This window comes from Hemiscyllium ocellatum, chromosome 25, assembly GCF_020745735.1.
Source record: "Hemiscyllium ocellatum isolate sHemOce1 chromosome 25, sHemOce1.pat.X.cur, whole genome shotgun sequence".
Taxonomy (NCBI): Eukaryota; Metazoa; Chordata; class Chondrichthyes; order Orectolobiformes; family Hemiscylliidae; genus Hemiscyllium; species Hemiscyllium ocellatum.
This window is the reverse complement of record NC_083425.1, coordinates 2002087-2017770: the sequence shown is the minus strand read 5'-3', so window position 1 is coordinate 2017770 and position 15684 is coordinate 2002087. Positions and strand designations below refer to the sequence as shown.

The window sequence follows — 15684 nt, the reverse complement described above, 5'->3', positions numbered from 1 at the left end:
TTGTAAAGTTCCCTCCTAAACAATTACCTGTACTCCGAATACAGGAACAGAAATAGGTCACTCTGCCCAAACTGGCCATGCCAGTGTTTAAACCCAACTTAAGCCTCCTCCACTCTCTTCTCTCCCAAATACCTATCTAGCTTCACACGGAATCATAGAATCCCTACAGTGTGAAACCAGGCCATTCAGCCCATTGAGTCCACACTGACCGTCTGAAGAACATCCTACCCAGACCCAGACCCAGCCCATCCCTGAAACCCTGCATTTCCCATGTCTAACCCACTCTATGCTACTCACCTTAAGTGTTTCTGTACTATTCACTTCCACCACTCCCTAACAAAATGAGTTCCACCTACTCCCACTCTGGAAGTGAAGAGGTTGCTCCTGAATCCCCAATAGGATTGCTCTTGTACTAACAGCTGGGAATTCTGCTCTTCCCCACATCAGGAAACACTGCCTGTCCCCACTCTGAAACCTGTCGTCATTTGGAATACCTCCATTCAGTCACCTTTGAGCCCTCTCTTCACCAAGGCAGGAGAGAGCCAGTTTGTCAACCCCAGCTATGCTTTTCTGTTCATCCCACTGTACCCTCTCCTGGCTCACTATGTCATAGAACATCGAGAACATAGAACAGTCCAGCACAGCACAGGCCCTTCAGCCCACGATGTTGTGCCAACCACTGATCCTCACTTATGCACCCTCAAATTTCTGTGACCATATGCATGTCCAGCAGTCTCTTAAATGTCCCCAATGACCTTGCTTCCACAACTGCTGCTGGCAACACGTTCCATACTCTCACAACTCTCTGTGTAAAGAACCCACCTCTGACATCCCCTCTATACTTTCCTCCAACCAGCTTAAAACTATGACCCCTCGTGTTAGTCATTTCTGCCCTGGGAAATAGAGTTGATAGCCAGAGACTATCTATACCTCTCATTATCTTGTATACCTCAATTAGGTCCCCTCTCCTCCTCCTTTTCTCCAATGAATAAAGTCTGAGCTCAGTCAACCTCTCCTCATAAGATAAGCCCTCCAGTCCAGGCAGCATCCTGGTAAACCTCGTCTGAACCCTCTCTAAAGCATCCACATCTTTCCTATAATAGGGCGACCAGAACTGGACGCAGTATTCCAATACATTCCAACCAACAAAATTTGGACCCAACCAGGACAACCTGTACCTACAACAAATCCGAAGCCTCCAGCAACAGACCTCCCTCCGGATCCTCCGCTCCACCCTTGCAGCCATGCGTCGCCACTTACACTCTCTGCAATCAGCCCTACCCCAGCTCAGGACAATCTCCTTCCTGACCTCTCCGCCCCCACCCCACTCCGGCCTATCACCCTCACCTTGACCTCCTTCCACCTATCCCACCTCCATCGCCCCTCCCCCAAGTCCCTCCTCCCTACCTTTTATCTTAGCCTGCTTGGCTACTCTCTCTCATTCCTGATGAAGGGCTTATGCTCGAAACGTCGAATTCCCTATTCCTGAGATGCTGCCTGGCCTGCTGTGCCTTGACCAGCAACACATTTTCAGCAAGTGTGGTCTAACCAAAGTTTTATAGAGCTGCAACAAGATCTCACGACTCTTCAACTCAATCCCCCTGTTAATGAAAGCCAAAACACCATATGCTTTCTTAACAACCCTATCCACTTGGATGGCCATTTTAAGAGATCTATGTACCTGCACACCAAGATCCCTCTGTTCCTCCACACTGCCAAGAATCTTATCCTTAATCCTGTACTCAGCTTTCAAATTCGACCTTCCAAAATGCATCACCTCGCATTTATCCAGGTTGAACTCCATCTGCCACCTCTCATCCCATCTCTGCATCCTGTCAATCTCCCGCTGCAGCCTACAACAGCCCTCTATACTGTCAACGACACCTCCAACCTTTGTGTCATCTGCAAACTTGCTGACCCAACCTTCAATCCCTTCACCCAAGTCATTATTAAAAATCACAAACATAGCCCTGTGGAACACCACTCACCACTGACTTCCAGGCAGAATATTTTCCTTCTACTACCACTCGCTGTCTTCTGTTGACCAGCCAATTCTGTATCCAGACAGCTATGTTCCCCTGAATCCCATTCCTCCTGACCTTCTGAATGAGCCTACCATGGGGAACCTTATCAAATGCCTTGCTGAAGTCCATATACACCACATCCACAGCTCGACCCTCATCAACTTTTCTAGTCACATCCTCAAAGAACTCGATAAGGTTTTTGAGGCATGACCTGCCCCTCACAAAGCCGTGGTGACTGCATTTAATCTAGCCATGCTCTTCCAGATGGTCGTAAATCCTATCCCTCAGAATCCTTTCTAACACCTTGCAGACAACAGACGTGAGACTTACTGGTCTGTGATTGCTGGGGATTTCCCTATTTCCTTACTTGAAGAGAGGAATTACATTTGCCTCTCTCCAGTCCTCAGGTACGACTCCACTGGAGAGCGAGGATGAAAAGATCTTCACAAGCTGCGAAGCAATTGCATTTCTCGTTTCCCAAAGCAGCCGAGGACAAATCTGGTCTGGGCCTGGCGACATGTCAATCTTAACGTTTGACAAAATTTTCAGCACATCAGCTTCCTCTATCTCTCTCCATTCCAGCATGCACACCTGCTCTTCAAAGGTTTCATTCACTACAAAGTTCGTTTCTTTCGTAAAGACAGAAGCAAAAAACTCATTTAGGGCTTCCCCTACCTCCTCAGACCCCACACACAAGTTCCCTATGCTATCCCTGATCGGCCCTACTCTTTCTTTGACCATTCTCCTATCCCTCACATAAGTGTAAAATGCCTGTGTGTTCTCCCTAATCTGTTCTGCCAAGCCTTTCTCGTGCTCCCTCCTGGCTCTCCTCAGACCATTTTTAATCTCCTTCCTCACCTGTCTGTAATCCTGTAGAGCTGAGCTTGACCCTAGCTTCCTCCACCTTATGTAAGCTACCCTTTTCCTTTTGATGAGAAGCTCCACCGCTCAAGGTTTGTGCGAAGATTTGTAGCTCGGGTGCTCGTTGTTGTGGTTCTGTTCGCCGAGCTGGAAGTTTTTGTTGCAAACGTTTCGTCCCCTGGCTAGGCAACATCATCAGTGCTCTGGAGCCTCCTGCGAAGCGCTTCTTTGATGTTTCTTCCAGTATTTATAGTGGTCTGTCCTTGCCGCTTCCGGGTGTCAGTTTCAGCTGTCCGCTGTAGTGGTTGGTATATTGGGTCCAGGTCGATGTGTTTGTTGATGGAGTTTGTGGATGAATGCCATGCCTCTAGGAATTCCCTGGCTGTTCTCTGTCTGGCTTGCCCTATGATAGTAGTGTTGTTCCAGTCGAATTCATGTTGCTTGTTGTCTGCGTGTGTGGCTACTAGGGATAGCTGGTCGTGTCGTTTCGTGGCTAGTTGATGTTCATGTATGTGGATTGTTAGCTATCTTCCTGTTTGTCCTATATAGTGTTTTGTGCAGTCCTTGCATGGTATTTTGTAAACTACATTAGTTTTGCTCATGTTGGGTATCGGGTCCTTTGTTCTAGTGAGTTGTTGTCTGAGTGTGGCTGTTGGTTTGTGTGCCGTTATGAGTCCTAAGGGTGGCAGTAGTCTGGCTGTCAGTTCTGAAACGCTCCTGATGTATGGTAGTGTGGCTAGTCCTTTTGGTTGTGGCATGTCCTCGTTCCGTGGTCTGTCTCTTAGGCATCTGTTGATAAAGTTGCGCGGGTATCCGTTTTTGGCGAATACCTTGTATACAAGGTATAGATGCCTAAGAGACAGACCACGGAACGAGGACATGCCACAACCAAAAGGACTAGCCACAACTACCATACGTCAGGAGCGTTTCAGAACTGACAGCCAGACTACTGCGACCCTTAGGACTCATAACGGCACACAAACCAACAGCCACGCTCAGACAACAACTCACTAGAACAAAGGACCCGATACCCAACATGAGCAAAACTAATGTAGTTTACAAAATACCATGCAAGGACTGCACAAAACACTATATAGGACAAACAGGAAGACAGCTAACAATCCGCATACATGAACATCAACTAGCCACGAAACGACACGACCAGCTATCCCTAGTAGCCACACACGCAGACAACAAGAAACATGAATTCGACTGGGAAAACACTACTATCATAGGGCAAGCCAGACAGAGAACAGCCAGGGAATTCCTAGAGGCATGGCATTCATCCACAAACTCCATCAACAAACACATCGACCTGGACCCAATATACCAACCACTACAGCGGACAGCTGAAACTGACACCCGGAAGCGGCAAGGACAGACCACTATAAATACCGGAAGAAACATCAAAGAAGCGCTTCGCAGGAGGCTCCAGAGCACTGATGATGTTGCCTAGCCAGGGGACGAAACGTTTGCAACAAAAACTTCCAGCTCGGCGAACAGAACCACAACAAGCTCCACCGCTCTCGCCATCCAAGGTTCCTTTATCTTACTCCTTCTTGCCTGTCTCAGAGGGACATATTTATTCATCACTTGCAACAACTGTTCCTTAAACAGTCTCCACATGTCTATAGTGCCTTTACCATGGAACAATTGCTCCCAGTCCATGCTTCCTAACTCATGTCTAATCGCATAATAGTTTCCTCTTCCCAATTAAATATCCTCCCATTGTGCCTAATCCTCTCATTCTCCATAGCTGTGTAGAATGTGAGGCAGTTGTGGTCACTATCACCAAAATGCTCTCCCACCACAAGATCTGATACCTGCCGTGGCTCGTTTCTGAGCACCAAGTCTAGAATGGCCTCTCCCCTCGTCGGCCTGTCAACGTACTGAGTTAGGAAACCCTCCTGAACACAGCTTACAAAAACAGCTCCATTCAAATCTTCTGCTCGAAAGAGGTTCCAATCAATATTGGGAAAGTTAAAGTCACCCATTACAACAACCCTACTACGTCCACACTTTTCCAAAATCTGCCGACCTATGCTTTCTTCCATCTCCCTGCTGCTATTGGGGGGCCTGTAGTAAACCCCTAACGAGGTGACTGCTCCCTTGCTGTTCCTAATTCCCACCCATACTGACTCGGTAGGCAGATCTTCCTCGACAATGGAAGCTTCTGTAGCTGTGATACCCTCTCTGATTAGTAGTTCTACACCCCCTCCTCTTTTTCCCCCCTCCCTATTCTTTTTAAATGCTCTAAATCCTGGAACATCCAGCAACCATTCCTGCCCCTTCTTTTTAAAGTAGCTTATTTGGCTGGACTACTGGTTTGCAGTTCAAAGTGATGCTAACAGTATGGGTTCAATTCGTCACTGGTTAAGGTGACCATGAAGGAGACACCCTGTCAACCTCTCCCCTCACCTGAGGGTGGTGACCCTCCCGTTAAGCCACCAGTCATCTAATGGAAGAGCCACTGTATGGTCCAGTAGGATTGTGGCGACTTTATATAATGTCCTTTCTGTAGCACAGTGACCAGGCCAGTGTGTGTGCAACAGAGGGAGCATCACTTCTCTACTTATTACTCCTTTGCTGCAGAACATCATAACTTACACACGAAAAGACTGAACTGTTTGTGAAGAAACTGATCTTCAAAAGATGTTTTACAACTCAACACCACCCAGAGGACTTTCTGATTACCTCATCAAATGAGAATTAACAGAGTTAACTAGCGTCACTCTTTAATATCCCGGTTTATTTGGTCCAATCAAACAGCTACTGGAGTGATTGGGCAGGAGAGAGCACGAGTGAGTGAGTGAGAGAGAGCGCGAGATCATGTGACGGAGCTTAAGACAGCAAACGCTTAGGCACAAGAGAGCGCGTGAAAGTGAGAGATTGGGTGTGATGGAGACAGTCAGCATGAGATAGAAAGAGGGTCAGTAAGGGACTGGGTGGGTTTGGATGCCGACATCAGCTTGCAAGTGAACCCTTCTCCAACAAACCTTCTGCAGAGATCTGAGGCAGAGGGTGCTGCCAATTTTCAATCCTCCAAATGGGGTCATTGGGAGAAATGTGTGGCAAGTATTGATCTGGATTCTCTGACCTGGGGTATAGCCAGTCACTGTCTTACTCTCTCACACACCATCTCTGATAAGTGACTGACCCTCAGTGTTTGCGACCTGTAGAAGTCACACGACAGCTCGCATGTGAAACGGGACTGAAACCCATCCCCCAACACACCAATCTACTCACCTTCAGAGAACAATGTGAGGGCCATAATATCTGAGCACCTGTCTTAGTGACAGGTTTGGATGTGGATAGAGGGTTAGGGGTTCCACTCTGATTTTTCACTTCTTCTACAGGGCACATGCTCCTCTTGATTTAAAAGCTCTCCGTGATGGCGTTACAACATTACAGACCCAACAGTTTCTAAACTGAGAGCATCACCTTCAGATCAAATCCTGTTTCAATATTTGTGTGCAAAGGAGGTTGGTACTCTTCCAGAATAAACGCCACAGCAAACCATTCAAATTCAGACAAACAATTTGAACACTTCCACATTCAGCAGTGTTAAATCTCTAGGATTCTCTGGAATCTTCCCCAAGTTCACTGAATGTCGAATGGCACAAATTGTGTTGTAAAGAGAGTGGGGGGAGAGAGAGAGAAATGAAGGGGAGGGAGGTGGGGGGGGGGGGGGGGGGGGAAGAGAGAAAGAGAGAAGGAGGGGGAGAGAGAAAGAAAGAGGGGGAGAGAGAAAGAGAAGGAAGGGGAAAGAGAGGGAGAGGGAGAAAAAGAGAAAAATGAAGAAGAGAGAGAGAGGGAGGGGGAGAGAGAGAGAGAGAGAGAGAGAGAGAGAGAGAGAGACAGAGAGAGAGACAGACAGCGAGAGAAAGAGGCAAAAAAAAAGGAGAGAAAGAAAGAAAAGGCGAACGGCAGAAAAGAGAGCGCGCGGGTGGAAAAGAGGGAGTGAGTTCGGGAAAGAGAGCTCGTGGGAAAAAGAGAGGGAGAGAGAAAAAGAGAGGGACATACAGAGAGGGAGAGAGAGAGAGAGAGAGAGAGAGAGAGAGAGAGAGAGAGAGAGAGAGAGAGAAAAAAAAAAACCAAAATGAGCCAGAGATAGATACAGAGACAGAGAGGGTAAGGAACAGACAGAGATATACTTAGACAGAAAGAATGATAGTTAATGGTTGAGCTAAAAGGATAAAACAGAAAATCAACAAGTTAAGCCTCACATGACTGGGTGTATGAGCAAACACCAATTTATATTTAGATAAAAAGATAAAGATCAGTTATTACTGTTTATTCCAGTAAATGGTCTTGGTGTCATTCAGCTGACATTGCCTGCTCAGAGACCCAGACTGTGTTCAACACATCGCAGAATACACACACCATACACTCTTTGCTCAAAGGCCAGATGTATAATACCCAGCAATCATCATCTAAGGGATCTGCGTCTTGCTCCCTCCAGGCCAAACACAGTCCCTTTCCACAGAGACCACAATGAGTGACCTTAACAGTACCCATAGACTTGGCCAGGTAGTGACTGTGCTAAGGGGCTGACAGTGATAGAGGACAGTGGTGTCTGTGGTTACAGAGAGTGTGGAGTGCAGACTGAGACATGTCATCTGCATACATCCTCATTTTGTTGTTCATGGAGTTATTGGTGGCACCAACTAAGTTCCCTCGCCCATACTGACAAAAACAGTCACTGTGCCACTGGGTAAATGAGTGGCTGCCTCCCCTGAGCCATGCTGTTTGATACCATTGTATTTTGGGAATGCTTCCAGGCTTTGGCAAGTTCCTATCCCTAGACCAGAGCCAGTATCTTTCAACCAGGATAAAACAATGCATTGACTATCATAAAGCAGTGCACAAAGTGTAACTTCTGGAGCTAATTTCGGCCGTGTGGCTATTAGTGACAGACTTTGGTGTCTGTTATGGTCTACATTTTAGAATTGGGGATTAGACCAGAGGTACATAGACCTGCCAAATAGGATTTGTGACAAAGGGAGTGTGGATATGGGACAGTGTCACAAAACTCACAAATTCTCCAATCCACAATCTCTGAGGGTGGAGCCATGCTAAAGATCACTCACATGGTGATTGCTGGTGAGCCTGAGTTCTGGAGCACTTCTGTCTGACAATAACTTGTGGGCAGAGAATATGGTGGTGATTACTGTCAAGCAGAAAGCCAGTCTGGAGTACACATGACCCTTGGACCAAGCTGCTTCTCAATGTGGCAAACCAACAGACAACACATGAAATGTCAGCCGCACTAATCCACAGCCTCACACTTTCAACAGCTGGAAAGTGATGACATTAACACCAGCATAAGTGCTGGCATGGACAGGTTGATTCATAAACACTAACTGCATCAAACCACACAAAATAATCCAACAAAGAACCACAAAGGGAAAAGCAAAGAGGCAAGGGGGAGCCCCAGCGTCAGCCTTAGTTTCGGAATTTTAGAACAGCAGTACATGATGGTATCTCTACTGATATTAATCTCTCTCCCCCTCATACTGTCACTCAGAAACCCCTCTCCCCCACAGTAACCTGTTTTAGTGACTGTATCTCTCCTGATATTAATCCTTCTCCCTCACACTGTCACTCAGCAAGCCCTATCCCCCACACTGCCCTGCGTTGGTGACTGTATCTCTACTGATGTTAATCCAGCTGAATCATTCCCTATGTTTAAGAATAGGGTGTGTTAAATCGAATTGGAATTTTCTTGACACTTTAAGGGTCTGACAGTGAGACTCCCCCCTTCCAGACAGAATACATCTGCACCATTCCATCGTCCTTTGCACCACAGTTTGTCCAGGAGAAAGTGGAGAGGTGTTTTGGGAGGTACCTGTACGAAGAAGTACACAAAAGCCAGTGGCACGATTAGCAGAGCAAACCACGGGGTACTGGCGACTACTACTATCATGGTGGACAGGGAGACGAAAAATGTTGCAAGGAACATCTGGAATGTCAGGGGAATGACTTCATCAATCACGTTAATGTCCTTGCCGAAGCGATTGATGATGCGTCCGATGGGTGTGGTGTCAAAGAATGCCTGTGGTGTGTGCAACTTGTTGTCCAGGAGCCGTGTGTGGAGCTGCCGAGCAGCAGCTAGGCCTCCGAGTGCCAGTGTGAAGGAGGAGATCAGAACTAGGATCCCTGTGATGGAAACATAATGCAGTTCCAGAGCAGAGGTTAGCACATAGATGAGACATTGTACAGTATCCCCAACCCCCTCCCCAACCAGCACCAGTCCAACCCCAACCATCCCAGTACTGTGCATGCAGTTAGTCCCTTCTCCCAAGTGCTGACAATGTCAATTAGATTGGTGAGCAGTGAAGGGATTAATCTGAGCTCAGCTTCATTATTATTCTGTGAAGGTGTACACTTAAACCATAAGCTTCACCAAGAAATTAGTAGAAATGTTTCAATAATTTATTTAGCTCTGAAATCTACAGATTTTTCCAAATTACCACAAGGACCTCTGGACCCCTTCAGTAATTGAGAGACAGAATTATTCCTTTTACAGATGCAAACTCCTGAGTGGTACAGACCATTCAAGCCCCATCTGCTTCATGGCAGAAATTGTTATTAGTTGCTGATGAACATGCTGCCTCCTGCTGGCTCAGTTTCTAAGTGTAGGATGGGCCTTACCTTGTGTGAAGCCGAGTGCCGCATACACTCCTACCCGCATATAGGTTTGGTGCTGGGTCCTGTTGAAGTTGGGGTCATTGGTCCAGTCACTTAGCCAGAAGTTGGCACCGATGGCTGCAGCATTTTGGCAGCAGTACAGAAAACAAATCACAACAGAGATGAAGGGACCGACTGCCTTCAGGTACTGCCAGAATACAATCAGTTTAACCTGCCGTCGAAAGACAGGATTCAGTGACTCATTAAATCAATTGCTGTTATTTAGACACATGCTTCACTTTCACCCCGACCCATTTCCTGGCAGCACGGCTGAGTTCAGCAACTCCCAGACTCCATTATCTCAATCCCGACGGCACTGTGCAACTCAGACTCTATGGTATTTTGTCGCCAATCTCCAGGAAGCATAGGAAATCACAGAGAAGCTGATGGGAAGTAATAAATACCAGCATGGGCCAAATGGGCTGAATGGCCTGTTTATGTGCTGCAACATCACCCAGGAGGAACCAGCCTCGTTACTGACACAGTCTCCTCTTTGAGCCTTCCACTTGGGTTATATTCACCATTCACTATTCCAAGTGTCAGAAACTTTGTGAATCTGTTGCTGCTATTGTAATTGTAAAGCACACCACTTTTTGTTTCTCTTTACTCTGAATTGTGGCCTAAAATGGGATAAGATACAGCCATTTTTTAAAATTCCATGGCACCAATGGAGGGTCTGAGACACCATGGCACTACAGATGGGCACAGAGTAGGCTTCACCCAGGAAAAAGTGCTGATTGGTTCATGCTGAAGACTTGTGGCCTCCACAATTGGTCCTCAGTGCATGAGCTAATTCTCCAGTTGGCTCCTGGGCAGGTGGTTAGAGAGTGTATATACAATACAGAGGCAGAAGCCTCCAGACTGCTCTCTCTTTGCAGTAAAGAGGAAAGTTAACTATTCTCTCCCACCAGTTCTTATAAGCTGTTGCGTCTAACCAGTGACTGAAAGACTGAACAATGAGCATTCCATTTGCCCTCTCTCTATAACAAACTGAAGGTACTTGGAAGAAGCAACTGAGAGCAGAAGGATTCAGAAAGCAAAAAAGGTATGCCTCTTTGAATCCTGTGGAGAGTGCTATTGAGCTGAAAATGTGTTGCTGGTCAAAGCACAGCAGGCCAGGCAGCATCTCAGGAATAGAGAATTCGATGTTTCGAGCATAAGCCCTTCATCAGGAATGGGCTTGAACTGTGTTTCCCCAATCTTTTTTCTCCACTCATAACATCTGTGTGTGTCTCTGTCTGCATGTAACTATTGGTGTTTAAGAAGGGATCAGAGTTTGGATAATAGAATTATATGCTGCTCATTTCACAATTTTTGTTTGCTTGTGGACAGAATTGAAGTACAGAAATCTGGCCAGAGTTTCTTGTTCACCTGAGTTCATCAGACATGAAAATTGGAACTTTGATTAAATCTTCAACTTCAGTGACACCCGCGAGCAGAGGGACTTGAGTGTAAATGCACTTTCCCCAAGTGGGTCACAGCATGAGAGACAACTAGGGCTAAAATGCCTTTGTTAAACTTTTAGAATTTGAATTCAGTTCTTTAAAAATCTGGAAGCAATAGAATACTAGTTCAAGGAAAACTTCTCATGAAGTTGGGAGATTGTCATAAAAACCCAAATGATTATCTGACGCCCTGTACAAGGAGGGAAATCTGCTGTTCTTACACTGTATGGCCTATGTGCAACTCTGGACCAACAGCAACGTCAAGGACTTTAACTGCTCTCGGAAATGACCCGATAAGTTTCAGTTGCTAAAACAGTGGGTGGTTCATCCCTACCTTCTTAACGATAATGAGAATCAAGAATAAATGCTGACTTTGCCAACGATCCCTACATCCTGCAGTGAATAAGTGAGTGTCTCAGAGTAAGATACAGGTAAACAGATAAAGGGAAACTTCAGGGAAAGTGCTGGGACCTCAGTGCCACTGCGAGAGGGTGGTATGTGAACACAGCTGGCAAGAGTGACAGAAGTGTGAACGTACCCTCCCAGTTTCTGCTGTCTCAGCCTGGATCAGGTCCTTTGGTTCATTCTTTGGCTGTGGAACAGTATCTACCACCTTCTTCTTCTCACTCAGTCGCCTCCTTGTGGATTTCCAAGTGGATGCCTCACCATCTGATGAGATGACACTGATTTGTCTGATGGAGGAAGAGCAAATAGCAGAAGGAAAATGTCACCAGGAACCATCATTCAATTCATCAGGGAGGGGGAATAATGCAGATCTCAGTTGGATAAGGTTACAGGGTTTCAGTCCCTAAAGATGACTAATGAACAAGGCAGAACTTTAGAAATATTGGTGAAAGTTGTAACAGCCAGCATTATTGAGATTAAACTGTAAACTTTAAACTGTAGATTATCAGCTGCTATGGTGGGATTTGAACCCGTCTCCAGAACATTAGTCTGGACCTTTGGATTACTAACCCAGTGACATGACAACTATATCACTGTCTTCCCAAACATGGAAATAAAATTCATAGTTTGGGAGACGATTTGTAGCTCGGGTGCTCGTTGTTGTGGTTCTGTTCGCCGAGCTGGGAATTTGTGTTGCAGACGTTTCGTCCCCTGTCTAGGTGACATCCTCAGTGCTTGGGAGCCTCCTGTGAAGCGCTTCTGTGATCTTTCCTCCGGCATTTGTAATGCTTTGTCTCTGCCGCTTCCGATTGTCAGTTCCAGCTGTCCGCTGCAGTGGCCAGTATATTGGGTCCAGGTCGATGTGCTTATTGATTGAATCTGTGGATGAGTGCATGCCTCTAGGAATTCTCTGGCTGTTCTCTGTTTGGTTTGTCTTATAATAGTAGTCTTGTCCCATTCGAATTCATGTTGCTTGTCATCTGAGTGTGTGGCTACTAAGGATAGCTGGTCGTGTCGACCTGGACCCAATATACCGGCCACTGCAGCGGACAGCTGGAACTGACAACCGGAAGCGGCAGATTCAAATCACTATAAATGCCGGAGGAAACATCACAGAAGCGCTTCACAGGAGGCTCCCAAGCACTGAGGATGTCACCTAGACAGGGGACGAAACGTCTGCAACACAAATTCCCAGCTCGGCGAACAGAACCACAACAACATGGAAATAAAATACTCCACTGCACTATTTTAAAAAGCGGGGGAGACATCCCATGTCCTGAATAAGTTTATTCCTCATCCAACATTGAAACATAAATTAGCTGGTCACTTTGACATCCCTACAGACATTTGATTGGCCATAAACGTAGAAAATGAGGAAACTGGTGAAGTTCACATTGATGCCCTGGGGTTGAAAAGTTCTGAGGAGGAAGATGAGGCGTTCTTCCTCCAGGTGTCGGGTTTGAGGGAGTGTCGATGGAGGAAGCCCAGGACCACCCACCTCGGCAGAGTGGGAGGGGGAGTTGCAGTGTTTGGCCACGGGGTGGTGGGGTTGGTTGGTGTGGGTGTCACGGAGATGTTCTCTGAAGCGCTCTGCGAGTGGGTGCCCTGTCTCCCCAATACAGAGGAGACCGCAAGGGGCTAAACAGTCTAGTCCTGCTCCTGATTCACTGGTTGTTTGTCCACTGTAATTTTAGGCTTCAACACCACCAGTTACAATGCTACCCATCTTGGTTATCAGTAAGTTTGGATTAGTAGCTTTCTGTTGTAAAGGCCACTCTTTTTAATTTTAGTTTGATTATGAACAGAATTAGGAAAAGGACTGTTTTACAACAAAAGACTGAGCCAGGATTTACAGTACCTTTAAAAGGCAAGTTACTGAAACCCACCATGGGCCATTGTTGACACTGTTTCTTTACTGGGCCCAGCACTGGGACCTATACACAGCGAGATTCAACCAGCAACAAGCAGCTGATTGGTTTGTGACATTATGACCAGGGATGCTGGAGGTCATCAGCCTAACAGCAACAACTGATTGGTTCTTGGGCAGCTGAACAGCTTGTGGGTGTGGATGATTGAGTGAGAAGCCTATGGACCTCTGGGAAGGGAGTTGGTGTCGCCCTCTTGCTGCCTCCAGTGAAATATTTGAAGCTAAAGAAAACCAGATATTTGCTTTCTCCTCCCAGCTGCTGGAAGCTGTTCTCTTTAACCAGTAAGTCAGAGACTTCATAATTTGTGAACCAGTCACTCTGTGCTTCCTAGGAGAAAACGAGGACAGCAGATGCTGGAGATCAGAGACCCAGAGTGTCGTGCTAGAAAAGCACAGCCGGTCAGGCAGCGACAGAGGAGCAGGAGAATCGACGTTTCGGGCATAAGCCCTTCATCAGGAGAATCCACCTCCGCCCCCCACAATGCTCCCAGCCTCATTCCTGATAAAGGGCTTTAGCCGAAACGTCAGTTTTCCTACTCCTCGGATGCTGCCTGACCTGCTGTACTTTTCCAGCAACACACTCTCTACTCTGCTTCCTGTAAAGAAGGGAAAGAATCTGATGAGAGATCAGATAACTGAAGGACTTGTGAAACAAAAGGGATGTCCCATCCAGTCCTGGGGACTGGTGAATTGAACAGTTTGCTAGTTCTCTCTCCACTGTAACATTAGTTTTTTTGTCTGTTCTGAAGGGTCACTGGATCCCACACGTTAACTCAGATTTCTCTCCGCAGATGCTACCAGACCTGTTGAGATTTTCTAGCAATTTCTGTTTTTGTTTTGGATTTCTAGCATCCACAGTTCTCAGTTTTTTGTTTTATGCCTGCCTGTACTTGTCTGTGTGCATAGGGCAAGTATGGAAGGGGATTAGAGTTTTAATTAGTGGTTAAATGCCAACAGTCCAAAGTTATTCACTTGTGGTTAGAATCTATTTAATTGTAATAAAGAGTAATTTTTTGTGAAGTACTACTCCCTGGTCTGTGCTTTCTGTCAAACTTGATTCTATCAGATGGGTAAATTAGGGACTGTGTAATTTGATACAATATTCTGAACTTTTTAAAATTCAATTCTGGGACTTGATTTCCAGTGTATGATCTCAGTGAGAAGTGGCACTGTTTCTCAAAATCATTTCCTGAATACAGTACACAGGTTAGGCCTCAACACACCTTTGTGAGCCAGCACTGCTAATTAACATACCTGCTCATTATCCCCACTCTGGATGACAAAGAGGAGACAGGCTCCAAACCAAGTCATTAACTCACTTTCAATTCCACAACCTTCAACTTTAGCTCAGTCTGCCTTGGGGAATTTTATAAAATATCTTCAGTAAGATCTCAGCTGTGAGAATAATGGGGCTGTTATGGTAGAGGATTTTAACTTTCCAAACATAGACTGGGACTGCCATTGTGTTGAGGGTTTAAATGGAGAGGAATTTGTTAAGTGTGTACAAGAAAATTTTCTGATTCAGTATATGGATGTACCAACTAGAGAAAGGTGCAAAACTTGACCTACTCTTGGGAAATAAAGCAGGGCAGGTGACTGAGGCGTCAATGGGGCACTTTGGGGCCAGTTACCATAGTGATGGAAAAGGATAGACCAGATCTAAAGTTGAAGTTTTAAATTGGAGAAGGCTAACTTTGAAGGTATTTGGCAAGAACTTTCAAAAGTCTAGATTAGAGTGGTGCTGGAAAAGCACAGCAGGTCAGGCAGCATCCGAGGAGCAGGAAAATTGACATTTCGGGCAAAAGCCCTTCATCAGGAATACAACTTTCAAAAGTTGATTGGGGGCAGATGTTCGCAGGTAAAGGGATGGCTGGAAAATGGGAAGTCTTCAGAAATGACATAATGAGAGTCCAAAGACAATATATTCTTTTTAGGGTGAAAGGAAAGGCTGGGAGGTGGAGGGAATGCTGGATGACTAGAGAAATTGAGAATTTAGTTAAGAAAAAGAAGGAAGCATACTCAGGTATAGAGAGGAGAGATCAAGTGAATCAGACTATAAAAGCAGGAGAAGTATACTTAAGAGGGAAATCGGGAGGGCAAAAAGGGGACATGAGATAGCTTTGGATTCTCCTTAACCCTATTTGCCAAAGGGTATTTAGAAATACATTGAGGGCAAAAGAGTGACTAGGGAGAGAATAGGGCTCCTCCCAGATCAGCAAGGCAGCCTTTGTGTAGAATAGCAGGAGATGGGGGAGATACTAAACGAGTATTTTGCATCAATGTTAACTGTGGAGAAGGACATGGAAGATATAGAATGTAGGAAAATAGATGG

At 46.0% G+C, this 15684-nt stretch overlaps 1 protein-coding gene across 5 annotated transcripts in view; it reads right to left on the bottom strand.

Moving 5' to 3' along the window:
- abcc3 (ATP-binding cassette, sub-family C (CFTR/MRP), member 3) overlaps positions 1–15684 on the bottom strand; it is a 149636-nt gene that overhangs the window by 21519 nt on the left and 112433 nt on the right. For 2 of the 5 annotated variants that reach the window (XM_060844663.1, XM_060844662.1), the window contains exons 21-23: positions 11559–11712; positions 9540–9747; positions 8734–9044 (exon numbers count right to left, since the gene is read on the bottom strand). In XM_060844663.1, coding sequence (XP_060700646.1) covers positions 8734–9044; positions 9540–9747; positions 11559–11712 — 673 coding nt within the window. Of the gene's footprint in view, positions 1–8733; positions 9045–9539; positions 9748–11558; positions 11713–15684 lie in introns of those variants that run through there. The other 3 variants (XM_060844664.1, XM_060844661.1, XM_060844665.1) reach the window with 3 other exon arrangements.